Here is a 27,061-nt window from a genome sequence, read left to right on the forward strand (position 1 = left end):
GAGAAGGGGACAGAGAGAGAGAGAGAGAGAGAGAGAGAGAGAGAGAGAAGGGGACAGAGAGAGAGAGAGAGAGAGAGAGAAGGGGACAGAGAGAGAGAGAGAGAGAGAGAGAGAAGGGGACAGAGAGAGAGAAGGGGACGGAGAGAGAGAAGGGGGCAGAGAGAGAAAGAAGGGGACGGAGAGAGAGAGAGAGAGAAGGGGATGGAGAGAGAATGGGGCGGAGAGAGAGAGATGAGAGAAAGTAGAGAACATTTAAGGGATAAATAGAGATTTGTACAAACTAATAGAGTTGGATAATAGATTGAGAGCATTATGTATTAAAAGTATAGGTTCTCACATCAGTGCTTACCTCAGGCGTCAGTTTAGCGATAGAGGTGAAGAGCATGGATACAATCTGGAATAGAACACAGGAGAAATTTGATTTGATTTATTTCATCTTTATTTAACCAGGTAGGCAAGCTGAGAACAAGTTCTCATTTACAATTGCGACCAAGATAAAGCAAAGCAGTTCGACAGATACAACTGAGTTACACATGGAGTAAAACAAATAATACAGTAGAAAAATAAGTCTATATACAATGTGAGCAAGTGAGGTGAGATAAGGGAGGTAAAGGCAAAAAAAAGGCCATGGTGGCAAAGTAAATACAATATAGCAAGTAAAACACTGGAATGGTAGATTTGCAGTGGAAGAATGTGCAAAGTAGAGATAGAAATAATGGGGTGCAAAGGAGCAAAATAAATACAGTAGGGAAAGAGGTACTTGTTTGGGCTAAATTATAGATGGACTATGTACAGGTGCAGTAATCTGTGAGCTGCTCTGACAGCTGGTGCTTAAAACTAGTGAGGGAGATAAGTGTTTCCAGTTTCAGAGATTTTTGTAGTTCGTTCCAGTATGTAATAATAATAATAATTTGGTGGGTGCTTATATATTGTCCTATTTCAAACATGTAAAAGTGTGTATTAATACAAATTGAAATGTGCTTTTTGCAAATTCCAACTCTCCCCGAGACACCCTCGGAGAGTGGGGTCAGGGTCTGCCATTAACAACGGTGACGTGTTTGTTTGTGTGTGCCTGGTGTGTGCGCGTGTTAAACGTACGTGCTCGGCCAGGCGGTTGTTGTAGCGACACAGGCTGAAGATGAGGTTGCAGGTCTGCCTGATGTTGATGCCGTCTCGGATGTGCTGGAAGAGGAAGGGGAAGCCTTTCCCCCCGGTCAGGGCTGCCATGTCACTCTGGGACAGAGTCAGGTGTCTGGAGAGAGACGGAGGGAGAAAAAGAGATTAGAATGAAGGTGAAATTAAACATGTGAAGAAGTGGGAGGATTTGATAGTGACAACAGCGAATAAATTGGGTTCTGTATGTGGTAGTATTTATAGCTAACTTTTGGGCTGTATTGCGAACACTATGTTGTCCTGTGCCAAAACTATTAACATTTCCTGTGACCCAGCAAATGTACAATACCAAATTGTCTAGTCACAACAATTTTCTAGTTCTGGGTGATACACAACTTGTCCAGTAACATTTACTAATCTCACTTTGCTAGTAGCAGGTCAAATCCCTGTGCCATACATATGGCTTTCCTGTGTCCCAAGTGGTGCCGTGACCGTCTCTGCCCGGCAGTGCCCTACCTCTCAGAGCGGGACTGTTCCACCAGCAGGGCGATGAGAGCTATCATCTTCTCCAAGGCGGCCGGGCGGTACTTCTCTTCCGCCAGGGACAAGATGTCCTCCTCCTCGTCCTCCTCTTCGCCCTCCTCCTCAGACAGCACCTCCACCTGGGGCTGGGGTGACTGGGTCATTACACACACCATCACAAGAACACACACATACACACACACACATACACACACACACATACACACACACACATATATACACACACACACACACAAACTAGCGTATACTTACGTTCTCAGGCCCCTTGGTGCCCATGTAGAAGTGCACCATGATAGAAATGGCTTGTAGGGACAGAAGGAACTGACTCTGGAGGAATGACAAAAGAGAAAAACAGACCGTTGGCAAAAACCTTGTTCTCTAAAAACACTTTTAGCCATACATCTTGGTGAGGTAATACCAAGGTCATGGGGTTCAAGCCCTGCAGGAAACAGAAAACATACTGAAAATGTATGCACTCAGAGAGCAGGCTCTGGGTCAAAAGCAGTACACTGTCGGTAATAGGGTGCCATTTGGAACTCATCTGGGATATTTTTTAAAGTGTCAAGAGCATATTCCTATAAAATGACTATTGTTATCCACGGCCCACCTCCTCCTCTCCCATCTTGGCGAACTCGTAGAGGAAGGCGAAGTACTCGGTCAGGTGTTTGCTGTGGGGCTTGACGCCATGCTCCATGATGGACAGCAGCGTCTTGACGAAGCGCGTCACGCACGAGCGGCTGCCGATGTCCTCCACCGGCCCGTCCATGTCGTCAGACCTGGAGGATGCACACAGGAAGTCACATCAGACAACTTCTCAGGTCATGTTCATTCAGTACCAAACAAATGAAAATGGACTGAAAAAGAAAGGGACTACCTTGAACTCCCATTTTCGTTTTGTGTTGCAAAGCATTTTGAAACATTCTCTTGAGTACCTTAATGAAGATGGCCCAGGTGATACAGTGGAATTAAACTTGGGAGTTTTCCCTGAGTTTGCCCAGAACATTATCAATCTAAACTGTTTTGGTTAGTGACCATTTCCCTTCATGTTGTGCCACAAAACTCAAAGTGCCCACAGTGCTAGGACAACTTGGTGACACGTGGCGCCTTTCTCTCAGCCAGCTAATGACAGACAGACACAACACGGTGATGTCACGCTGCATCGCCTCTAGTGGCAGCAAAACATGATCAGCTCAAGAGCCACGTTATAGACGTATCAGAAGCTAGTTTAATGTGGGATAAATTCTAAAATTAAAATGTACGCGTAAGCCATCAATTGTTTACGCCATAAAGCTTACAAATTAACATGTTTCTGAGCTGTGAGTGATTGATTGGCTGGTTGATTGATTTCTACATAAGCAACCATTCCTACCCGTCCTCCATGCCAGGTTGTAGGTAGAGGTGGGCGTGGACTGGCCGCAGCCTCTGGATGACATGGATACACAGCCTCTGAAACATCTGATGGGGGAAAACAGGGCAGACAGTGTGAGTGAGTGAGTGTGTGGTGTGTGTGTCTGTGTGAGTGACTGCCGAACAATCTGATTGGGGCTCTCACCTGTCGAACAATCTGATTGGGGCACTTGATGAGGATCTGCATGGGCCACCAGTTGTCATCAGCCATGCGGTCCAAAAACCACTGAAAGACCACAACCACACAAAGTTAGCAATTACCCTGATGACTGAAAACCATTCAGTTCAATATGTGGTCCCCGATTTGTGCTTCAACAAACAGTCGATTTACCTCGCAGGCCGCCTGGCTGTTGTTGAATTGTTTGGTCAGGAGCTCGATCCACTGCAACATCGTGGGCTGAAAACACAGACAAAATTTAGACAAACCTTGGCTCGAAGTTACAGACCATCTTCCACACGGTAAAACAGAGGGCAAAAAAATCTAAAATCGCTGAAAAATAACCTGACTGCAATTGGAGGCTGGCCACTAGAGGGAGCCACCCACTGACAGTAAGGAGGGACAACTCACCTTTTCCTTAGAGTGAATGAACGTCTCCAGGACAAATGACGTGCTAAGCTGTAACCGAGGAGAAGTGTGAGAGTGGAAAGGATATTCAAAGTGTAAAGCCATAAATAAATCTGTGTCAAGTTTAAGGATTTTCAAATTAAGTTTGATGGTCGAGAATAAGGCTTTAAGTGCGGTCGTACCTTGGCAGTCATGAGGGAGATAGCTTTGGGGTCTGGTAAAGTGCTAGGGATGCTGCTGCAAAGCTGCCACATGAACCTGTAGGTAAGAGTACAGAGAGAGTCATAACACTGATCTCAGAACACTTTACCCTACATAACTTACACCAGGTTAACAGATCAAGACCCTATTCATATTTGAATGGATATGAGCTTTAATTGAGACAGTACTTAATAGGTCAAATCGATTTATACATTTCAGGGTCAAGTCACGGGCACACAAGCAAAGTACTCTTAACATAAGTTCTCAATAATATCACATCTGCATTCAAGCTTCAGAAAAGGTACAGTCATGATGGCTAGTATATAAATGTGTCACTTGCCCAAAGTACGTGTGCTCGAAAATGTTCTTGTCCTGGAGAAACTGCATGTTGTCTTGCCAAATCCACTGAGTAGAGAAAATAAAAGAAACACAGAATAAGTATTTCAAAGTTTTGAGAGAATAAAGAATGTGCGAAAGGCGAGTGCAATGAGATTGTAACCAGCCGGGTACCTCGAGTAGATCTGGAGAAACGTCGAAGTTGAAGTCTTTGCCATTTTCCTCCTCGAGCTCCACTCTCTTGTAGAAAAGCATGTAGGCACTGTGGGTCTGGAGGGAGAGACACGGGACAAACTGTCAACTTTAAAACCCATCATTTTATTCAACTAAATTTCACTTTAGAAAATGATTTACAAGGAAACTGACCTTCTCAAAGGAGAAGTCCATGAACTTGTCGGTGACCGAGTCGTATGTTTTTGTCTAAAAGACATAGGTTGGTGAGACGAAACATTTCAAAATTGAAAAGTATAAATGAGAAGGAAAACACTGGAGCTTTGTCTTTATTTGAGGATTTACCGTCATCTCGCCACCGAAGCACTCGGAGGCTAGCTGGGCTGAATCAAACGGCTTCACCTCGGCATCGTTGAAAAGGTACCTGAGAAAAGCAAACTAAGTTAATGACAGTCGGTTATATTCCCCAAAATTCAAAAGCACTCAGATGCAGGACAGTGTATCGTAAGGCCATAACATGAGACCTCTTTTTAAAAAATTCCCCACTGATCTTATTTCAATACTAGAGCCAGAGATATTCCTCACCATTTGTTATTCTTGTAGGCGTGCGGGTTGACGATGTCTCGGATGAAACTGTAGTAATGGCCGCCGTCTGCCGTGCCTGTGTGCACCGTGACGCCGATTAGGTCGTACTCGTAGCTCTCCGCCACCTTAGCCCCACCCTCCTCCCGGAAACCTGTAGTAGGGTATAGTGGACCACGTCAATGAGCAACCCATTCCTCCAATTATTGGTTGAAGGTATGCTGGTTGCTCCTCTGATAGGCTAGGTGGACCTGACGAAGATATCAAGAAGATCAAAACTCCTCATATAGCGGCGATAAATCACTGGGGAGCATTACAGACACGACTTTGTTTTCAAATATTATTTTTTCTATCCAGCACATTTGCCCTTTTTCTACAGACTATGAAAAGGGAATTCGCCTCATATTGCTATTCAACACGATTTCAAATACACCGAATAGACAGTATAGTGACACAAGTGAATTTAGTACAGGGCCTATGGAGAACCAAATCAGGTGGTTGGGGGTCTGTCGGGAACAGGAAGTGACGCGTACCCTCTTTCCTGTCGCCCTTGGCCATGAGGAAGTCCTCAGTGTAGGGGGTCATGTCGAGGCGCAGGGGGAAGGAGAAGTGCGTGTTGACCTTCTCCTTCATCATGGTGACCATGTTGAAGGTGTAGCGCATGGTGTTGAAGCTCAGGATGCGAGGAAGCTTCTTGAAGCAGGCCCTGGAACAGAGCAGGATGGAGAAAAGGAAGGGAGATTAATATAAGCACAGGTCTTGGACAAAAAAAATAAAAGAGACACTAGAGATGTCAATAAGTTATTTCTTCAAATCGTAAACCAACATCAACTGGTGGAAAACCAGCTAACCGTTCCAAAAATGTCTAGTATACAACTACCACCTCCAATTCATTATGTTTTGCTTATTTTCAGGAGAGAAAGTACAAGGCATTTGGACCAGCAGGTTCCTCGACTCACCTCTTCTCGGCGCGTACTTTCTTGCCACACTGGGAGCAGGTGTACATGTTGTCCCCCTCCAGTGTGTCCTTGATGGTCACCTCGTCCAGAGATTCCTGAGGATATACGAAGACACACCAACGTCTCTAGCAACATGCCAACATGCAGTACTGTATGCCCACAAGAACTAGGAGCGTAGAAAATACACCAGACTAATAGAGCACAACATAGGATGACAAGAGGAAAAGTTTCCATTTGCCAGAGTAAGAATTCCAAGCTGAATAGAAGGCAGCAGTGTGACACTACAGTGCTATGAGATTTGAGACTTGTGATTGGAAGGTAAAACCCCAGTCTATAACACTTGGTTGCACTTCTAAACAAAGTCAACGATGTTGTGCTTACGTAGATGTTCTTCATGTCGGCCACCTGGCACCGGACTGTGTAGAACTCCTCGGCTGTCTGACTCACGTGGTCACAGTCCTGTTGGATGGAGAAAATTAGTTGAATGAGAATGGCTTCACACACACACGGCAACATTTTGATGTGAATTTTTGTAGAGCAAAGGAATTAAACAAAGCACAAAAAAGATAGTAAATCTCGTAGTGTGATTTAATGCGGTTTATAATGAGTTTTGCACTTTACACAATTCTTTTGCACTATGGAAATGTCGCCGGCAAACATTTAAAAGAGTACAGTGACTCTTACCAGCGAGACCACATTGTTGGTGATGACCCCTCCAAAGAGAGTCTTCACTGTGTTTTTCAGGTCCTGGGACATCTCCTCTATCTTGGTGATGAGGTCGGTGAAGAACTCGGTCATGTCCTTCTGCTCGCCCGTGTTCAGGGGCTGCTTGTCCATGGTGTAGGTCTTACAGAACGGACGGGGGTTGTACGCCTTCCTCTCGCTCTCCTGGAACCAGGGATGGAGAGGGAAGAAGAATTAGGCAACGGAAGAAAGGCGGAGTGGAGCAAAACTGAAGTAGCAGTGTCTCTACGGGGACGATGTCTGTTTGTTCTTGTCATCGGACTGAGGAGATAGAGAGGGGTGACAGAGGGCTGAAGGAGAGAGACCGGCTGCGTACCATGAGATAGGTGAACATCTTCTGGAGCTCCAGTAAGGTGGTCTTGTGCTTAATCTCCTCTGCGTACTGGAAAAAAAAAAAACACACAACTCTCATTAATAAACAACATTCACAACCTCAACATCAAAGTATTCTTCAGGTGGCAGACGAAGTGAAATAGCATGTGTGGGATCAGCATTCTAGCGCAAAATGGCTGCCGCGTATCATCCAGATGAGTGTTATATATACACACACACACACACACACACAAGCGTGGATGAGATGAAATTGCCCCATACAACCTACAGCACTGTGAAAAAGGAACCATTGTAATATCATCCATTACAATCACAGAGACAGAGAGATACACAGAGAGAAAGAAAACGAAAGAAAGAGAGGTGTATAAGAAAAGCATGAGGGAGAGCAAGAGAGGTACGATAGGACAAAGAGGGAGAAAGATGTGCACAGTATTGGACTGACCTTAGCAGTGAAGACAGCCTGGCGTGCCTCAGGGATCATGTAGAGCTGTTGGATAGTGGAGGCCAGGTAGCAGGTGGCCCCCAGGTTAGTGAGGCCCACGAAGCGACACTCGGCACGCACGTCATCGTGGGGCCAGTAGTCCCACTTGTACGGGGCATGAGAGGCTGGGCGGGGTAAAAATGTCAATGGAATTAACTAAACACAAATCTTCATATCTTTCAGGAACCTAATAGAATATACTGGATATAAGATTATGTTATGTACATTGGATCCTAATCATATAATTTACAATGGGACCTTGAACTTAAATAGACCAACTTGCTCCGCTCATTTGATCCGGTCATGGAAATCCATGGAGCAGACATTACCAACAGGAAGGCCTGACTTCAACGGGATGCTATTTGGATGTTTGTTGAAAACCAGCGTATAGTATCCCCCCCCACCCAATAAACATTTTTTTAAAACAGCTAGGCGCAGTTTAGGGACAAAAACTATATTCAGTTCGGTCAGCCAGCACAATGTCAGATTCAATACCCATTCCATTCCCTCGGGCCCTCCCACCAACGCATTACTCTCACTGACAAATATTCCTAGTAGCATTTAACGGTTCCTAAAGGGTCCTCTCACTCTGCATGTGCTGGGACATGACCCAGTTGTGAAGCAGCCTGTAGTTCTCCACCGAGCCCTTCACCGTCTCCACCAGGAGGTCGTAGGCGGCGGCGCGGGCCGCATGCGACTTGCACTTGGGCTGGGCGCGGTCGGCCAGGCTGGGAAGGAGGAAGAGCAGGTTGTGGACGTCGCGCAGAAACTCCTGGCCCTCGCGGGAGAACTTGAAGGGGGGCTTGTGTTTGAGGACACTGGTGGCTAGGCGCAGGAGGCCAGTGAGACCGTCGTCCTCGATCGCACCGTCCTGCTGGTCCAGGATCTCACGGCTGGAGAAAGAGAGACAGTTTGATCAAGCAAACTTCATTGTCGAACTGGTTTAAAAACAGTCTTGTGTATTTGAACTGAGCTGGCCTTCATGCTCCAGCAAGAATGTGGACAACGCAAGCAATCACACATAAAATATCTAATTCAAGAGAGACCTGGGTTGATCCTATTTCCAATATAGTGCACTACTTTTGGCCCGAGCTGGCGGTCCAAAGGTAGCGCCCTAAATAGGCAATAGCATGCTGTTTCAGAGCGCCGAACTGGTCTTGGATTCATCTTGGACTCACCTCCGGATGCAGTCGGCCAGGTGTCTGGCTAAAGCATCCAGGTCCAACAGAGTGGTTTGGCTGGCGTCTTTGACGTGGATGTTGTCGATGAGCTTGCACAGCAGCCAGAAGTACTCCTTACAGCCCGTCCTCAGCACGGGCTCCTCTTCATAGTCCTCCACCTGAACACATGACCACATCAGCTACAGAGCACCTTCACTTACATTAGGCATCTAACTTGACCTAGGAAGTGAATAACCCACACTGAACACATTTGTTTTAGTCAGTATACAGTAAAACAAAATGGTGCTTGTGTGTGTGTGTGTATATATGCATGTCTATATGCGTGCTGTACCCACCCGCAGTGGTTTGAGGGCCTGTGCATCGGGGAGGAACTTAAGCAGCGTGGAGGCGGCCAGCAGCAGGAAGGACCTGTTGATGGACTCTCCTCCGTCCAGACCAGACAGGGACAGCTTGTACAGGCCGTTACACGCCTCGTGACGCACCGCCGTCTGAGAAGGACAAGACACACACTCACTCCATTTGCATTTCTATTTATACGATTCTGTGACCCGGTTGACCCGTGTGATCTTGGTAACATCAAATAGAGGAAAGTTTAGTGTTAACTTGAGTGTCTTGTGTTACCAAAGTCACACGGATCAATTGGGTCACAGAGTCATTAGTATTTCAGAGGCATCAAAATAGGATAGTGAACAAATCGCGGTATAGCTAGATTCTTTCCAGAGACAATATTTTTGGATGGAATACCCACAAATGTTACACTGAAACAAATCAAAGTAATGTTTTAGAGGTAGGGGGAAGAAAAGCAAGATGAAGACAATACTAGATAGCAGTTGTTCATCATTTCCCCCCAGGATCTCACCTCCGGCACCAGCAGGGTGAGCTTCTTGAGCCAGTCATGGAGGTGGTCGCTGTCGGCCAGACTGGACTTGACCGTAGAGCAGCAGTGGGCCCAGCTCACCAGCAGCCACATGGAGTAGTGGGTCACTGGAACATAGGAATAACACATTAGACATGTGAAACTACTAAGAACAATGTGCTTAAGCACAAACAGAATGGACAGGAGGCTATGAAAGTGTGTGCAAAACATGTGTGTGAAAAGAAATCTGTGGGGCTCTTCATGTAGATGAACATTATTTAAGCATACGTAGCATTTAGCTCACCTTCATGACGGGACCGGTGGTCTGACTGGGCCTTCAAAACTCTGCAGGTGAGACAGGAAGTAAATGTAGTCAAGATAAGGTTGAGGGAAACCTTCAGTACAAAAACATTTCACACTGATGTCCATACAACAATAAAACGTACAATGAATGCCTAACACATTCCTTCAAATCCAATCATTTGTTATCCTTCAAATTCAAAAGCCTTCACTGGCATGGAGAGTGTGACCACATACGTTGCGCCACACCAAATATACTAAGTAGTTAAGTACTACACACTAGTGCGTAGTGTGACTATTGAAACATAGGCCACTTGTCTTCGGTGTTCTCTCACCTGTGTGCTAGGTTGTCGTAGGTGTAGGCCACGTTGATCAAGCGCTGGATCAGGTTGGTGCCTTGGACAAGGCCTAGGAAGACCTGACAAGAAAAAAAAAGGGAGGTTTTTCAAGTGTTTAATTAAGATAGATATAATTAACCATGGGGATAGTTCAAGAGGCCAAGACACCACAGGGAGGGAAGTACAGAGAAACAAAACAGCTGCGAGCAACAGAAGAGTGCTCCAGAGGGAGAGGCAACAGAAGAGTGCTCCAGAGGGACAGGCAACAGAAAGAGTGCTTCAGGAGAGAAGAGGAAAGGAAAGATGGGAGAGAAAGAGGCTGCATGACATTCTACTTTCTACAGAAATGTTGCCTTTTTATTAAATAAAAATGACAAAATTAAAATATTTAATTCATCTTTTATTACTGGTTGCTCAATCTGGGGTTATTATACATTTCTGTATTTCCTGCACATAAAGAGTTAAGGATGGCAACTCCTCACCCAGCGGTTAGCATAAACTGTTAGCATTTAGCGGAGGATCACCGTACCTCCGTGAGGCGGGGGATGTGCAGGCCCTTGCCGTGGTCGCCGGCGGACTTGCGGGACTTGCCAGGCCAGGCCCTTTTGCGCTGGCTGTCGGTGAGGCCCGACCAGGAGAAGACGTCAGGGTAGGCCAGGTCCAGGTCGGCCGGGTCCACCGCAAACTGGCAGATGAGCTTAAGCAGGCAAGCCAGGCAGTCCAACAACCACTGGAGAGAGAGAGAGATATGACCCATGTTAAACCTCAATACCAACTACAGAATATTGTCTTAAAAACTATTTTTGACTTAGTTTTCTATCTATCCTGTTCATTCCCCCATGTTTTCATATATTATTTATGATTGTCCACTTTGAAATTGGATAAATCGGCAACTCAGTTTTCAAGCAGTTTTCAATGTGTGAATAACTCTTTTACAGAATCATTACCACTCATTTGACTAATGTACTGAGACTTCAACTTTATTTCGTTTAATCTATACAACCCATTCTATTCCATTTCCTCTGTGTATTAGAATGTGGTTCTGATCCACCCACCACTGTCCAAGACTCCTGGTCTTTGGGCTCCAGAATGGCAGAGTTGAAGATCTCCAACAGCAACTGAAGCCCTCCAGACGACACAAACTGTAAAAAGAGAGCGAAAAACAGGAAATGGAGTTGACTTGATTGATAAGTGGTTTGTAGAAGGGTGTACAGTACGAGAGTTAGACAGGTTAAAAGAAGAGGCGTACCTTGCAGCTCCAGGAGTTCTTACTGTTCTCTATCTGGTCCTCGCTGGAGTCGTCAGAGTCCGGGTACAGGTCACTGTAGCTCCCCTGGACACAGACGGACAACACAGGGGTCATTCATACGCGTGTTTGAATCAGTGAGCAGAGCGAGGGTGTGCATACGACTGTGTATGTATGTGTGCAGCCCCAGTAGTACCGTGGATTCCCGGTGGATGCGTCGGTTGGGCTTGCCCAGGGCCTCAATGATCTCCAGGGCGTACAGAAGCTTGTGGGGGCTCTTGATCCTCAGCAGGTCCTTCCAGCACAGACCCTCGCCTCCCTACGGACAGACAGAGAACACACATGAGACAGGACGTATATCTTCACGCTGTCATTCATGTCCATGTGTTTGATTGGTGTGCAAAGTGGGTCAGAACAAGCATGCCTCATTGAACAACTCAACTCATCGGCGGGACATTGATATGTTGAATGAGGTGTGTACGTGATGGGCTGGAACCAAAATGTACACTCCTGGGGCCCTGGGAATGTTTAAGAAATACTAGTAGAAACGAACGAGCATGACACAAAGGTATAAGCAGGCCTGGTGGCAGGTGCCCAAGAGTATTGGGGAAGTGCGTCAGTGGTAGTGAATAGATTTATGTGCGACAGCGTGTAGGGGAGTGCGGCGACAGCGTGTAGGGGAGTGCGGCGACAGCGTGTAGGGGAGTGCGGCGACAGCGTGTAGGGGAGTGCGGCGACAGCGTGTAGGGGAGTGCGGCGACAGCGTGTAGGGGAGTGCGGCGACAGCGTGTAGGGGAGTGCGGCGACAGCGTGTAGGGGAATGCGGCGACAGCGTGTAGGGGAGTGCGGCGACAGCGTGTAGGGGAGTGCGGCGACAGCGTGTAGGGGAGTGCGGCGACAGCGTGTAGGGGAGTGCGGCGACAGCGTGTAGGGGAGTGGGTGTGAGAACAGGTGACATACCGTGTCATCGGCGATGTTCTGGAAGGCCAGCAGCATGTTGGGGCAGGTGGGCAGCAGCATGAGCAGCTCCCAGACGCGCCTCGACAGGTTCTCAGCATGGAGGTGCAGCTCCTCACATCGTAGGTTCTGGAGAGTAAAATAAAAGACTGTATTTAGAGATTTGAACAGAAATGCGTTATTTTCTGCGGTCACAGTGACAGAACCCACACACACAGTGGCAATAGAGAAGTCCTATAAACAGTGGTGTAAAGTACTTAAGAAAAAATACTTTAAAGTATTACTTAAGTAGTTTTATGGGGTATCTGTACTTGTCTTTTTTTGAGACAACTTTTACTTGACTACATTCCTAAAGAAAATAAGGTACTTTTACTCATTTTCCCCAGACACCCAAAAGTACTTGTTACATTTTGAATGCTTAGCAGGACAGGAAAATAGTCCAATTCACTCACCTATCAAGACAACAATTACATATTTACCTAGTTTATTTGATATTAATGGTTAACAATTCATATTTGACTAATAAGACATTTCTGTCCTGTTAGTGTCTTCATGGGCCCCACTATTTCCCTGCAGATAATCTGGGCGTATGGCCACTGGAGATGGCTTGAGCTGACAAATGAGTTAAAGACTGCATTACAGAGGCAAGAATGTGTTTTACTAGAAATAGCTTAGGAGTAGAACAATCCCTCATTGTCTCAAAATCATCCTTGCATCTGGGAAACTAAGCCAGAGTGGGGATAAGACAACAACCCACGTGTGGATAACGACAGGATGTGGTGGTGGGGGGGGGGGGGCAGCCTCATTATTGCTATAATTAAATAAATCCCTTCTGCCTCTGATCTGGCGGACTCACTAAACCCAAATGCATTGTTCGTAAATTATGTCTGAGTGTTGGAGTGTGCCCATGGCTTTCTGTAAATGATGTCTGAGTGTTGGAGTGTGCCCCTGGCTATCTGTAAATTATGTCTGAGTGTTGGAGTGTGCCCCTGGCTATCTGTAAATGATGTCTGAGTGTTGGAGTGTGCCCCTGGCTATCTGTAAATTATGTCTGAGTGTTGGAGTGTGCCCCTGGCTATCTGTAAATTATGTCTGAGTGTTGGAGTGTGCCCCTGGCTATCTGTAAATTATGTCTGAGTGTTGAGTGTGCCCCTGGCTATCTGTAAATGATGTCTGAGTGTTGGAGTGTGCCCCTGGCTATCTGTAAATGATGTCTGAGTGTTGAGTGTGCCCCTGGCTATCTGTAAATGATGTCTGAGTGTTGAGTGTGCCCCTGGCTATCTGTAAATGATGTCTGAGTGTTGAGTGTGCCCCTGGCTATCTGTAAATGATGTCTGAGTGTTGAGTGTGCCCCTGGCTATCTGTAAATGATGTCTGAGTGTTGAGTGTGCCCCTGGCTATCCATACATTTTTAAAACAAGAAAACGGGTCCGCCTGCTTTGCTTAATAGAAGGAAATTGAAATGATTTATACTTTTGATACTTAAGTATATTTAGAACAAAATTAATTTGGGACTTTTACTCAAGTAGTATATTACTGGGTGACTTTTACTTAAGTAAAAATATAAATACCTTAATGGAAAGTTACTCAAGTATGACAATTGGGTACTTTTCCACCACTGCCTATAAACACATCCGAAGGCAGGCACACACACTCAGTTAATAGCTCATTTTGACTCAAGTAATTGTTTTAAGGTTCTGGTCAGATCAGGTGAGTGTTAGATGTGAGGGAGTGAAGAGGGGGAATAGAGAGGGGAGATGGATAAATGCATGCAAAAGAGAGAGAGAGAGTGAGTGACGTACAAACAGCACACTGGATAACTCCTCTCTCTGAGTCCCTGTGAAGGGAGAGACTATAAAAAGCGCTGACCGCCGGATGACTTTGCATTTCAAAACGAGCCGGCTCCCGACGCTGTGACTAAAATATACACATTGACAGATGAGCGCCTTACATCCTATGCACAACACCTTCCAAGTCCCAAATGGCACCCATTCCCTACATAGTGCACTACTTTGCATCTATTCTCTATATGGTGCACTACTATCAACCAGAACATATGAGCCCTGGTCAAAAATAGTGCACTATAAAGGGAATATGGATGGCATTTGGGACACAGCCCTGCAGTACGTTTTACTGTACTATCTAACGACTGCCAGAAGACAATTGGACAGTCGTGATGCATTATGCATGATGCACCTGGAAGGAAGAACCTCATTTATATTCTGGAAGGGATATTTGTTCAAAGTCTATTTGACATTTAATCGGATGGAGAGTATTTAGAGTCTGGTTTGTAGCCGTTTCCAAGCTGCTTTTTCAAAAGCTCTGTTGCTTTCTGATTTCCTGAGCTAGATTATTAAGGGCGTCTAATAGACTAAAAATGTTACAATTATACAATGAAATCCATCCCTAAACACACACACACACACACACACACACTGATGGAGATGCGAAAGGGATTCACCCACTCTTCCCCCAATATACAACACCCTCATACACACACACCGACCTGCCAACCACACTTTGTTCCCCCCCCCACACACACCATGGGACTGTCCAGGGCCCCCTCGCCCATCGCTCTGGGGAGCTTAAAGCAGGCTGGCATCTCACACACCCTCCACATCCCCTCACACACAGCCCTAACCCATGCCCCCACACATACACACTCTCCATGACCCACCTCGGGGCTGTCTCCCAGGGCACTGGGGGGTTTGAAGCAAGCCAGCATCTCCAGCAGGTCGAACAGGGTGGTGAGGTGGGGCTCCTGGAGCAGCAGTAGCATGGGGATGTGCTCCTTCTGGGGCGGGGGGAGACACGAGGCCGGGAGCTGCACCCCCTCGCCCTTACGCTCCCGCCGTGGGGCGCCCAGCGAGACAAACACCATCTGTAAATGAGGGTAGGGAGAGGCATGAGTGCAATAGATAGGGAGCCAATCACAGGTTATAGGAAATGCGGCTTTTAAAAGCAATGGTCCCAGGTTGGCAGAGAACTCCTTCGCGTAAACTCTGCATATGTCGGCTCAATGCGAAATGGCCTTTAAAAAGGCATAATGCCTAATAACCCGCGATGGGATTGAATCCCGGCTCTAGTGTGTGAATGTGTACGCCTACGGGCAGACTGCCAAGCGTGTGCAGGTATTTACCTGCATGTCTTTGAAGCCCAGCTCATGCAAGGTCTTCTCATCGTAGTCCGTGGTGAGCTCATGGCCAGAGGAGATCATTCTGACCGGACCCATCAAACCACCTGAAGGAAACACACGCGCGTTAGAAACGCAGACTGTCGAAACACCCAACACGAAAAGTGGCTTCTGATCCATTAACTTGCTCCTTTCCCTTAGTGAATAACCACGACTCTGAAAGGACTGCATAGAAACGGTGTAAGCCTTCCTTCTGAGGGGAGTGCTTCAATAAACCACCAAAGGAAGTGTACATTTCTAATGAGGCGGTAAGGAAACCATTCACTGCATAGGAACTGCCCTTTGGGACAAAGGTCGAATTGGAATAAATTAAAATCAAGCCTACTGAGACCAGCCCAGAAACACTGCTACAAAATACACTGTGCGATCAGTGATTACTTCAAGAAGGGAAGGAAGCAACAGCCTTGGGGAGAATCTCAATAGCATTTCCTTCATTCCATCCAATCGCATACTCATCCACTCCTTCTCATCCAATTGGTTTTAAGAAGGCGAGGAGAGGACGCGAGGAATCGAAGAGAGGATGCGAGGAATCAAGGAAAATCAATCGAGACTCTCCATTAGTATTGGCGCTACACTGGATCAGGGGTCAAAGGTGAGAGACCTGGGAAGTCCCCCTGGCGGCTGCTCTGTCCAAACTCCTGCAGCTGGGCCTGTTGGTTCATCTGCTCCTTCTGCAGGTTCTCGTACCAGTGGGTCACCTCAGCCCGCAGGTCTGCCACCTGGTCACTGGGGTACATCTCGATGGTCATCTGGTACCACACACACAGGTAGGAACGTAGACACACACACACACACACACACGAGAGACAAAGGCAAGTGGCCAAACAGACACACGGGCGCACAAACAGGCGCACAAACAGGCACACACACAGAAAAAGTGTGTTAGAAAAACATCCTTACAAACATCTAGAATGAGAACACAGCATTCACAGTAGTATCAAAACAGACTTATTTCTAATCCATAAAAGTATGAAATTAGCTTGCACCAATCGTTTCCATTCATTTTGACATCGTGGCCTGTAGATTCTTCCTAACACCACAGAACAACAAGAGCATTTGAGTGTGCCAATCTACCAAGGGTTAATAATTAAGTACCAAGATGCTGGGTACTTTCTTGGGTACCTTGTCGGGCAGGCCGGCGGGCTGGCACACGATCCTCAGTGGCAGAGACTGCTTGTCGCTCAGCGCCTTCAGGTGGCTGCTGATGCCCGTGCCCTCGATCTGCCACTGACGCAGGTGGTACGCAAACCTGGAGAGGGGGCAGGAGACAAAGAGTGTTGGGGGGCAGGGAGAAAGTGAGAGAGAGCACCATAAAGACACACGGTTCTTAGCGCTGATTGAAATTAGCTCTCCAGGTCCAGGGATGATCTCTACTAGGTGAGTCAGTAATATAGTTGAGGATAAGCGGTGTTCTGGTTAAATTTATAGGTTCAGGGCTTAAAGTACACAGGTTGAGCGGATGGAGATAAGGAGCGTGTGTGTTTCTCTGTGTGAGTTTCTGCGTATCGTTTCTGTGAGAGTGTGTGCGCGCTCCCTACCTGCGTCGGAAGGCCTCCAGGTGGGTCTTGAGCATGAGCAGGCCCCTCTCGATGACGGTGAGGCTGGAGTGGGCGTCCTTCTCCAGGTTGGCCGAGGTCATCATCAGGCTCTCCATGCACTTACTGATGAACTCCTGCTCCTTCTCCAGGCCCGTCTTACCAGCTGGGGGACGGAGACGGACACAGGAGGGCAGGCACACACACACAGAATCAATATCGGTCAAAATCTTAAATCAGTAGGTCATCATGGGCACGTTTAAAGAAGCCTAGCGTCGACGCAAACATCTAAAACCGCTCGTTCAATATAATGACTATAAACTAGGATGTTTTGGATCCAACCCCTGGATCTAGACGTACTGCTGTGGACAGGGATGCACTTAAGTTTTTCGCAATATAAAACAAGGATGAAATGGTAGAGAAATACTACTACTAGTCTTCAACCATGTACCAGCTACCAACGGAGGTCCACTGACCGTTGATGTAGTAGGAGTTGATGTACTGGATGGCAGCGCGGCTGATGTCTGCAGACTGGGCCCTGAGGGCAATACCCCACAGCTGGTCCATGCCACACAGCTACAGAGAGAGGGGGGGGGGGGGGGGGGGGGTGTCAAAGGTTAGAGGTCATAGACAAGTGTTGACAAGGTGACAACTAGGGCTGGGCGTTATGATCGTGTGACGATAGACGTTTTTCTATCGTTTCATATTATGGTCTGTTTATTTTGTGTCGCAAATCACACTCAGGCTGACCACCTGTAACGCGAGTGCAGCAAGGAGTCGAAGTAAGTTGCAAGATAGCATTAAACTTACCTTATTACTTCCTAATTTGCCAAACGGGTGATGATTTAACTAAAGCACAAACGTTGCACGAATGTACCTTTCTCCAACGTGTACCTAACCATAAACATCAATGCCTTTCTTAAAATCAATACACAGAAGTATATTTTCTTAAACCTGCATATTTAGTTAAAAGAAATTCATGTTGGCAGGCAATATTAAGTAGGGTAATTGTGTCACTTCTCTTGCGTTCATTGCACGCAGAGTCAGGGTATATGCATCAGCTTGGGCCGCCAGGCTCGTTGCGAACTAATTTGCCAAAATTTTACATAATTATGACATAACATTGAAGGTTGTGCAATGTAACAGCAATATTTAGACTTGGGGATGCCACCCGTTCGATCAAATAAGGAACGGTTCCGTTTTCACTGAAAGAATAAACGTTTTGTTTTCGAAATGATAGTTTCCGGATTTGACCAAAGGCTTGTATTTATGTTATTATATTACATTATATTATAATTAAGTCTATAATTTGATATTTGATAGAGCAGTCTGACTGAGCGGTGGTAGGCAGCAGCTGGCTCGTAAGCATTCATTTCAACTTTACTGCGTTTGCCAGCCACTCTTAGCAATACTTGACGCACAATATATGCTTCCTCTGCTAAATATGCCGCAGGCCGGTCCCAACAACAGGCTCAAACACTACTAACCTCTTTTACGACCTACACAAGAATCATGTGAAACAGTACGGAGTGATTCTACGGGATGTGAGCCAAAAAAGTACAGTCGAGTGTTCAAAACAAACAACCGACTCAGAAGTTGCAAGAGGCTTTTGCCCGCGGCACAACAAATGGCAAAGAATCACGAAGATGGAAGGAGTTAACAGCTGCCGTTACAATTTACATCTGTAAAGACATGGCCCCAATTTACACAATCGAGAAACGGGGGTTTTGTGAGTTGGTGCTAAAACTCAACCCAAGGAACCAAATGCAAATTGATATGACACGTATTAATGCCAAAATAACATGCAAAACAGGCAAGCAGCTAAAAATAATATATTTTAGACCTACAGTTGAAGTCGGAAGTTTACATACACCTTTTTCACAATTCCTGACATTTAATCCTAGGAAAAATTCCCTGTTTTAGGGCAGTTAGGATCAGCACTTTATTTTAAGAATGTGAAATGTCAGAATAACAGAATGATTCATTTCAGCTTTTATTTCTTTCATCACATTCCCAGTGGGTCAGAAGTTTACATACACTCAATTAGTATTTGGTAGCATTGCCTTTAAATTGTTTAACTTGGGTCAAATGTTTCAGGTAGCCTTCCACAAGCGTCCCACAATAAGTTGGGTGAATTTTGGCCCATTCCTCCTGACAAAGCTGGTGTAACTGAGTCCGGTTTGTAGACCCCCTTGCTCGCACATGCTTTTTCAGTTCTTCCAACAAATATTCTATGGGATTGAGGTCAGGGATTTGTGATGGCCACTCCAATACTTTGACTTTGTTGTCCTTAAGCCATTTTGCCACAACTTTGGAAGTATGCTTGGGGTCATTGTTCATTTGGAAGACCCATTTGCAACCAAGCTTTAACTTCCTGACTGATGTCTTGAGATGTTGCTTCAATATATCCACATAATTTTCCTGTCTCATGCCGCCATCTATTTTGTGAAGTGCACCAGTCCCTACTGCAGCAAAGCACCCCCACAACATGATGCTGCCACCACCATGCTTCACAGTTGGGATGGTTATCTTTGGCTAGCAAGCCTCCCCCTTTTCCCTCCAAACATAACGATGATCATTATGGCCTAACAGTTCTATTTTTGTTGTTTCGTCAGACCAGAGAACATTTCTCCAAAAAGCATGATCTTCGTCCCCATGTGCAGTTGCAATCCGTAGTCTGGCTTGATTATGGCGGTTTTGGAGTAGTGGCTTCTTCCTTGCTGAGCAGCCTTTCAGGTTGTCAATACAGGGCTCGTTTTACTGTGGATATAGATACTTTTGTCCCTGTTTCCTCCAGCATCTTCACAAGGTCCTTTGCTGTTGTTCTGGGATTGATTTGCACTTTTCACACCGAAGTGCGTTCATCTCTAGGAGACGGAACGTGTCTCCTTCCTGAGCGGTATGACAGCGTTTATACTTGTGTACTATTGTTTGTACAGATGATCGTGGTACCTTGAGGCGTTTGGAAATTGCTCCCAAGGATGAACCAGACTTACGGAGGTCCACAATTTTTTTCTGCGGTCTTGGCTGATTTCTTTTGATTTTCCCATGATGTCAAGCAAAGAGGCACTGTGTTTGAAGGTAGGCCTTGAAATACATCCACAGGTACACCTCCAATTGACTCAAATTTTGTCAAGTAGCCTATCAGCAGCTTCTAAATCCATGACATTTTCTGGAATTTTCCAAGCTGTTTAAAAGCACAGTCAACTTAGTGTATGTAAACTTCTGACCCACTGGAATTGTGATACAGTGAACTATAAGTGAAATAATCTGTCTGTAAACAATTGTTGGAAAAATTACTTGTGTCATGCACAAAGTAGACGTCCTAACCGACTTTCCAAAACTATAGTTTGTTAACAAGACATTTGTGGAGTGTTTGAACAACGAGTTTTAATGACTCCAACCTAAGTGTATGTGAACGATTTCAACTGTATATTTATTTTGTTTGCAACTATAGTTGAAGTGTTTTCTATTTACCTTATTAGATTTTATAAATGAGAGAAAATCAAATATGAGTAAGTTACCTTTTATTTACTGAGTTTAATTCAAAATGTAATAAGAAATAGGCCTTTACATGTGGTCATTTAATATATACTATTTATTAATTCGTGATATGTATCGTTATCGGGATATGAAATGACCTATATCGGGATATATCCTGGCCATATCGCCCAGCCCTAGTGACAACATGGTTCAGTGAGAGGTATGACGGGCCTGGAAGTTAGCAAACTCAGACGACAAACTGGGTGTGTTTGTGTGAATAAAAGTGTGTGTGTATGAGCAACTGTACTCGAGTGTGTGTCCCTATGTGTGTGTGTGTGTGTGTGTGTGTGTGTGTGTGTGTGTGTGTGCGCTTGAATCCTTCCCTGCAATGTGATTTGTGGATTCAAATATTTGAAGTGTGTGTGTGTGTGTGTACCTCGCAGTTGGAGCCGCTGTCGTAGGCGCTGGTGGCCAGACGGGCCAGGTTACAGAGATGCTGGAAGAGGTTGAGGCCTGTCATGCTGATGGTCTCCGGCTTCAGCTGGGGCATCTGAGGAAACACAGGAGGTATTAAGGTCAAAAGGTATTACAATGGTAGACTTGTGACTTTAAGGCCAAGGCTTTTGAACGATTTGGGCAACTTTACAAATTTGTTTCCCCCGGCTACTCAATCCCTTTTCAATTACCTTTCACAATGAATTCCCAACTTTGAGACTTTTTACAAGTTAAGTTGTTTTTCTTTCTTTATTTGTTTTACAGATTCTAGCTATCAATTTGTGGCGTATTTTCTTTTAGTTGTTGCTGAGATTCACTATTTATCAACAGACCATGCTGGAAAGACCCTTGTCATAGACACCCCTCCCCACTGAGACCAGATGGTCCAGTCCGGTCGTACCTTTTCCAGGAAGAGGTGTTTGTAGGTCTCCATGCCCATGGCGTGCTGGTCTTTGCTGCGGACCTGGTTGAGGAACCAGTGGAGCGCATCGTCGTAACACTCTCCGTCCTCCACCAGGCAGTGCCACAGGATGTCAACCTGCTCTAGACTCAGTCCTGAGGGAGAGGAGGGGCTGCTAGAGTGTGTGTTCATGTACAAATACCCCGCTGCTATATATACACACACACATTCACTGCTGAGGAGCTTAACTGATGTATGACTGTTGGTACACAACACACACACTTCAGACTGTAAAGGGGAATATGAGGGTATCACTCCCACACGGGATCCACAATGGACACACAACCAGATAGACATGTACACCGCATTCACATAAACACAATATAAATGGTTGCCAGAGAGGATTGGCTGCACTATCACATTATGTTATTTATTTTGTATCATGGAGAATGGCAGTCTGTACGTCCTGGTCGGGAGCCACCGGGGCAGGGAGTCTCCCAGTCAACCTCTAAATCCCAAACATTAGCTCCTCCTCAAACAGACACACAAGTCTGCAAACGCACCCATGCACACAGCGCACCCATGCACACAGCACACACAAACACAGCACACACAAACACAGCACACACAGGCATACACGAAAGTCACACACATGGCTATGAACGGAGTGAGTTAGCTAGCTAGGTAGATCCGGTCACCCCTCTCCAGAGACTCCAGAGGACAAAGATGCCTCTGTTGTAGGAGAGAGAGCGGCTCATCAGGTTGCACTTCTCCTCTAGGGCCAATTCCACCCTCAGGGTGTAACCAGCCAGCCATAGAGGCACAGATGCAGACAATGATAGAGAATGTTTCTGTTGAGCTGGATGTGAAGATTGGGTAATGTAACGGAAAGTTGGAATGCGTTTCTTATTGGACAAAGTCAAGGTTGTTCAGTTTTAGTGTGTTTTGTTCCATTTGGTGCCTAATGAACACGACCGTGTTGACTTACTGAAGTGGTCTGGGGAGCCAAGTGTGGAGAAGACACAGGTCAGGAACTGCAAGCGTACTTGGACTTCTGCACTGTGGCCATACCTGTGATCGCATAGTAAATCAAAGAACATAATTCATAATGAACTATTCCATTTACGTTTGAATTGCAACAAACTATTAAAAAAAATACCATTTCAATGCGTTTCACATTTCAAATAAGGAGGTCAAAAACTAGCTACACCCTCCATAGTTCTGTCAGGACAAAACATTAGTGTCATTTTGTCTCAGCGGTCCCTTAAAAAGCAGCCAGCACCTCCCAGCTGGCCACATACACAACCACAGAGTCACTGTCTGCAGCCATTGCACACCAGAACCGCACTGCAGCGAGACTGGGCAGCTATACATGCAGTGCTACCAAATATGTTGTCCATATTCCACAGTAATAAGACTGTTACCGTTGCATAGTTACAAGGCATTGGGGGTGGGGGTAGTGTAATGGAGGGAACGGGTGGGTTACTCACAGGGCAAACTTGTGCCTCTGCTCTCGGACTTCCTGGATGTAGTGCAGCAGGTTCTCAAAGAACAGCTTCATCATGTGCAGCTCCTTCTCCGCCCACCTGAAAGACATGAAACACCACATCAAAGGGTGTGTTTGTAAATTCACCACCTACTCCAATTTCAGAGCACTTTTTTCAGAGTGTACCAGAGAGCAGAATAATTTATGAATTTAAGAATGCGCAGCAGCCGTTGAATGTGACCCGTGTCAGTAAACTTCGGAGAAAAAAAAAAATATTGAAATGTTGCCAGCAGCACAGTTACCAAAGCTCTGGATAACATGAAAACAGCCTAACCAGCTCTGCTAGGGAGAGTAAAATGGTCAGAGTTAGGTGTTCTCCCATTTGCGTCTAGAAGTAGCTAGTAAGTTAGCCAACTTCAGCCAGTTAGCTTGACTGCCATGTGAGAAGGCTCCTGAGAACACTCGGCTCAACCCTACTCCTCGGTCAGAGCGTCCAATGTGCACGCTGAACGCGTCGAGCGTGAAACGCTCTGAATTTACAAACACCCTGACCGCACTCTGGCACTCCAAAGTGAATTTACGACCATACCAAATGTCACAAAAATATAAGTTGTTGCTATATGTGATGCCATGTAATGGACGTTTGTCTGTTCTAATCATGTGGACGGTGCGATGCTTACATGGTGATCCAGTGGGTGTCGTAGCTGGAGCCAAACTGCTGAAAAGTGCCGAAAAGTTTGGGAAGGAGGCGCAGAGAGACGACCACGGATCTGCGAGAGAGAGAAAAGCATGGCGTCACAAAACAAGTTTCATATAATAGCTAGCCAACGAAGGGATCTGATGGCAAATTCTGATGTCAATTCATTTCAGAGCTACGTTGTTCACACAGACATAGGCGCTCTCATATGCACACGTGCCTGTGGTGGGCTAGGTTCTCCAGGCAGCCCTCGATGAACCGCATGCGGATCTGACGGTCGGTGAACCAGCACACCAGAGAGCACAGCAGCTTCTCCGCCTCGTTGATCAGTCCCTCGGACAGGTGGATCTGATGGAATAGGGGAGAACGGAGGAAGGTCACTCGCATCTTTTTCAGACTTCAGAATATCACAGAGATCCTAAAACTAGTGGCGATAATTAACCTTAATAATAAAATGAGCTGCTCCTTGAAACCTGAAGGAAGAAGTGATGCACTCTCCTAATACGTTGAGTATTTAGTAGCTGACAAAGCGTGTTTTCTGCACAGTAAACAGGTTTCCATCCAACCATTTAAGTGCATAAAGTACCCTTGGATAAAAAATAAAAAAAACTCATGACAGGCCTGGTAAATTCCCTAAATGTCAACAAAAACTAAATACGATAGACAAGGGTGGATACTTTTTTTGGTCGCTGATTAGAATATGCAACAAATTCCAGTGCATATTGCACAATTGTTGATAGAATAACCATGATGTTTAGATATATTTGCAGTCATGCGATGCTGTGAGTGGTCTTGTCACTCCAACTTGAAAAAGCATGCAGTTTATTAAGCTCCAGACAAAAATCATTTATGATGAACTTCACAGGGTGGTGAAAGTTCACAGTAATGAGCTTGATGCTCCTTTCCAATAAATATTGAGGGTTTTCATTTGTATTCTAGTGACATGATGATCGGTGACTGGCTGCTAATAAACAAATTCAAATTCTCGCATTGTATCTACGAGCTGTTGGCTATAGCGCACGTGCCAAGACCAGAGTGGGCACATTTGCTAGTTATCATGGACCTTACGTGCCAAAACCATCGACAGAGTTAATTAAGGATCGAACCCTTTTTTCCCCCCCTCGCCTAAAATGACATACCAAAATCTAACTGCCTGTAGCTCAGGACCTGAAGCAAGGATATGCATATCTTTGATAACATTTGAAAGGAAACACTTTGAAATTTTGTGGAAATGTGAAATTAATGTAGGAGAATATAACTTTAGATCTGGTAAAAGAAAACACAAACCCCAAAAATATGCATAAAAAGGCCATAATATAATGTCCTACTTCAGTTTAGATGTGTGTATGCAAAGTTTCAGATTAATCCAGTGAAGCATTGCAAGACTGCACAAATTGTGTATCAAGTCTGCCCAAATGTGCCGAATTGGTCAATTAATACATTTTCAAGTACATAACTACAGAACACACACAAACATGATATGGTAACACAAAATGTAAGTTTACACACTCCCAGGAATGTCATACATGATGGATCATTGGCTTATACACGTCTAGATGGCGAGGTGGGGTGGGTGTGGAGCCAGAGACAGCAGGTGTTCAAACTGTCGAACCCAGTTCCTACATTTGAATATAAAAGATAGTTTTGCTTGATAAAATCCATGCTACATTTGAACTCTGTGACCCTCAGGATGACAAATCAGAGCAAGACTACTAAATGTAAGTATATTATTTACCTTCAGAGGTTAATGTATCAAACCAATTGCTGTGAAAAGTGTTTTGTTGTTGAGCACTCTCGTCAAACAATAGCATGGTACAAATTGGACAGTGCAGTTAGCTTAAATTCTTGTTAATCTTTCTGCCCATATAAGACATGTCTATGTCCTGGAACGTTTGCTGTTGCTTACATCATTCTAGTTAGTTGGCTTCAACCGTTCCGGTATAGGGACACCGATCCCATAGTTAAAAATAGGATAGAAAAGCATAAACAGTTTTTTGTATTCAGTGAACGAACATTTAAACAACAAAATGTGTCGCTTGTTTCTGGGAACTCAAACTCCGCTTCTATGCCACTCGGCTTCAAGGCTGTCTGACTACTAGCATGCTATATGCTTTCACTCAGCAAAACTCGCTAACAGAATGCTTTCTTTGAGCACGGTGTAATCCAGTGTCATGGTTCATACCGCATCCTCATCTTGCACCAGGTCCCAAAGCAGCGTGTTGCCCTTCTTGCACACGTTGTCCAGGTTGATGTCAGTCACGGCGTGGCCAGAGTACTGGTGCTTGTGGACCTGCGGGCCTGCAGAGGAATAAAACACAGCCGCTGGTGAGAAAGAGAGCCATAATAAAAAGGTTCAGTACAGATTTACTGAACTGCTAAAATGTCATGCTAAAACAGTTGCAAGGATAACAACTGAAATCGAGTGACACTAAGAAAACAGCCATATAGACCATCGTACTCTCATGTTTACAGGTATACGTTTTTTTGTTGTTTAGCAGACGTTATTATCCAGAGCGATTTACAATAGTGAGTGCATACATTTTCATACTGGTCCACCGCGGGAATCGAACCCACAACCCTGGCGTTGCAAGCACCATTCTGTACCAACTGAGCTACACGGGATTAACTGATGGTGAAAGCGTTTGACTGGATAGACCACACCAGATGACAAGTAGAACCATAACTACATGATTCTTGCTGCTGTAAATGGAGGCCTGTTATCGGTGTGCAATGAGTGGGTAAACCGTTCCGTGAGTGCGGTATTCCGTGAATTTTCCAACCACGATTTCTGGGAAACCTGGGAATTTGGGGTAAATTTAAGTAAATTCACAACCCTAGGTGCACCGTGCAGTGCAGCCTACCTTGCACCATGTGCTCATGGTAGATAGAGGCCAGGTTGGGCAGGTGCTGCTGCAAGTGGGAGCTGAGCTCGGCGTGCGAGTTGATCTGCACCAGCTCCTCCTCACAGCCAGACTCCTCACCGTCAAAGTCGGCCATGTTCTTCTCCGACTTGGCGCTGATCTGGGAGCTGCTGCAGGACACGTCGTCTGCGCTCAGCATGTCGTCCACCATGTGCCTGGAGGATGATTCAACGTTAGAAGGGCAATGCATGTTTTTGTCACTTGAATAAGCACAAGATTCATGTCGCAAGGAAAATAGTTACATTTACACTGAGTGAAACAAACAGTTCTCTTTCCATGACAGACTGACCAGGTGAATCCAGGTGAAAACTACGATCAATTACTGTCACTTGTTAAATCCACTTCAAATCAGTGTAGATGAATGGGAGGCGACATGTTAAAGGATTTTGAAGCCTAGAGACAATTTAGACATGGATTGTGTATGTGTGCCATTGAGGGTTAATGTGCAAGACAAAACATTTAAGTGCCTTTGAATGGGGTATGGTAGGTGCTAGGCGCACCATGCTGAGTGTGTCAAGAACTGCAACGTTGCTGGGTT

At 45.5% G+C, this 27,061-nt stretch overlaps 1 protein-coding gene and 2 non-coding genes across 7 annotated transcripts in view; all 3 read right to left on the reverse strand.

The window, feature by feature from the left end:
* Positions 1–27,061, reverse strand: part of LOC109889652 (ubiquitin carboxyl-terminal hydrolase 34-like) — a 62,102-nt gene that overhangs the window by 16,374 nt on the left and 18,667 nt on the right. For 2 of the 5 annotated variants that reach the window (XM_031829179.1, XM_031829201.1), the window contains exons 15-60: positions 26,464–26,678; positions 25,785–25,900; positions 23,823–23,950; positions 23,586–23,675; positions 22,910–23,005; positions 22,408–22,490; positions 21,420–21,574; positions 20,961–21,074; positions 17,518–17,617; positions 17,045–17,207; positions 16,602–16,755; positions 16,108–16,255; positions 15,453–15,553; positions 14,991–15,194; positions 12,317–12,442; positions 11,553–11,675; positions 11,360–11,443; positions 11,166–11,252; positions 10,640–10,840; positions 10,108–10,190; positions 9,777–9,817; positions 9,476–9,600; positions 8,952–9,104; positions 8,614–8,774; positions 8,024–8,328; positions 7,397–7,560; positions 6,938–7,003; positions 6,562–6,765; positions 6,259–6,336; positions 5,878–5,972; positions 5,452–5,624; positions 4,922–5,072; positions 4,682–4,760; positions 4,532–4,585; positions 4,340–4,435; positions 4,170–4,234; positions 3,811–3,886; positions 3,632–3,679; positions 3,395–3,460; positions 3,209–3,289; positions 3,026–3,111; positions 2,264–2,432; positions 1,909–1,983; positions 1,630–1,781; positions 1,099–1,252; positions 338–394 (exon numbers count right to left, since the gene is read on the reverse strand). In XM_031829179.1, coding sequence (XP_031685039.1) covers positions 338–394; positions 1,099–1,252; positions 1,630–1,781; positions 1,909–1,983; positions 2,264–2,432; positions 3,026–3,111; positions 3,209–3,289; positions 3,395–3,460; positions 3,632–3,679; positions 3,811–3,886; positions 4,170–4,234; positions 4,340–4,435; positions 4,532–4,585; positions 4,682–4,760; positions 4,922–5,072; positions 5,452–5,624; positions 5,878–5,972; positions 6,259–6,336; positions 6,562–6,765; positions 6,938–7,003; positions 7,397–7,560; positions 8,024–8,328; positions 8,614–8,774; positions 8,952–9,104; positions 9,476–9,600; positions 9,777–9,817; positions 10,108–10,190; positions 10,640–10,840; positions 11,166–11,252; positions 11,360–11,443; positions 11,553–11,675; positions 12,317–12,442; positions 14,991–15,194; positions 15,453–15,553; positions 16,108–16,255; positions 16,602–16,755; positions 17,045–17,207; positions 17,518–17,617; positions 20,961–21,074; positions 21,420–21,574; positions 22,408–22,490; positions 22,910–23,005; positions 23,586–23,675; positions 23,823–23,950; positions 25,785–25,900; positions 26,464–26,678 — 5,545 coding nt within the window. The remainder of the gene's footprint in view (positions 1–337; positions 395–1,098; positions 1,253–1,629; positions 1,782–1,908; positions 1,984–2,263; positions 2,433–3,025; positions 3,112–3,208; positions 3,290–3,394; positions 3,461–3,631; positions 3,680–3,810; positions 3,887–4,169; positions 4,235–4,339; positions 4,436–4,531; positions 4,586–4,681; positions 4,761–4,921; positions 5,073–5,451; positions 5,625–5,877; positions 5,973–6,258; positions 6,337–6,561; positions 6,766–6,937; positions 7,004–7,396; positions 7,561–8,023; positions 8,329–8,613; positions 8,775–8,951; positions 9,105–9,475; positions 9,601–9,776; positions 9,818–10,107; positions 10,191–10,639; positions 10,841–11,165; positions 11,253–11,359; positions 11,444–11,552; positions 11,676–12,316; positions 12,443–14,990; positions 15,195–15,452; positions 15,554–16,107; positions 16,256–16,601; positions 16,756–17,044; positions 17,208–17,517; positions 17,618–20,960; positions 21,075–21,419; positions 21,575–22,407; positions 22,491–22,909; positions 23,006–23,585; positions 23,676–23,822; positions 23,951–25,784; positions 25,901–26,463; positions 26,679–27,061) is intronic. The other 3 variants (XM_031829193.1, XM_031829189.1, XM_020481239.2) reach the window with 3 other exon arrangements.
* LOC116376250 (small nucleolar RNA SNORA17) lies at positions 2,699–2,832 on the reverse strand. Its single transcript, XR_004211649.1, has one exon. It is a non-coding gene; the product is annotated as a small nucleolar RNA SNORA17 (small nucleolar RNA).
* Positions 22,666–22,797, reverse strand: LOC116376306 (small nucleolar RNA SNORA70). Its single transcript, XR_004211730.1, has one exon. It is a non-coding gene; the product is annotated as a small nucleolar RNA SNORA70 (small nucleolar RNA).

Source organism: Oncorhynchus kisutch, linkage group LG1 (assembly GCF_002021735.2).
Source record: "Oncorhynchus kisutch isolate 150728-3 linkage group LG1, Okis_V2, whole genome shotgun sequence".
NCBI classification, from domain to species: Eukaryota; Metazoa; Chordata; class Actinopteri; order Salmoniformes; family Salmonidae; genus Oncorhynchus; species Oncorhynchus kisutch.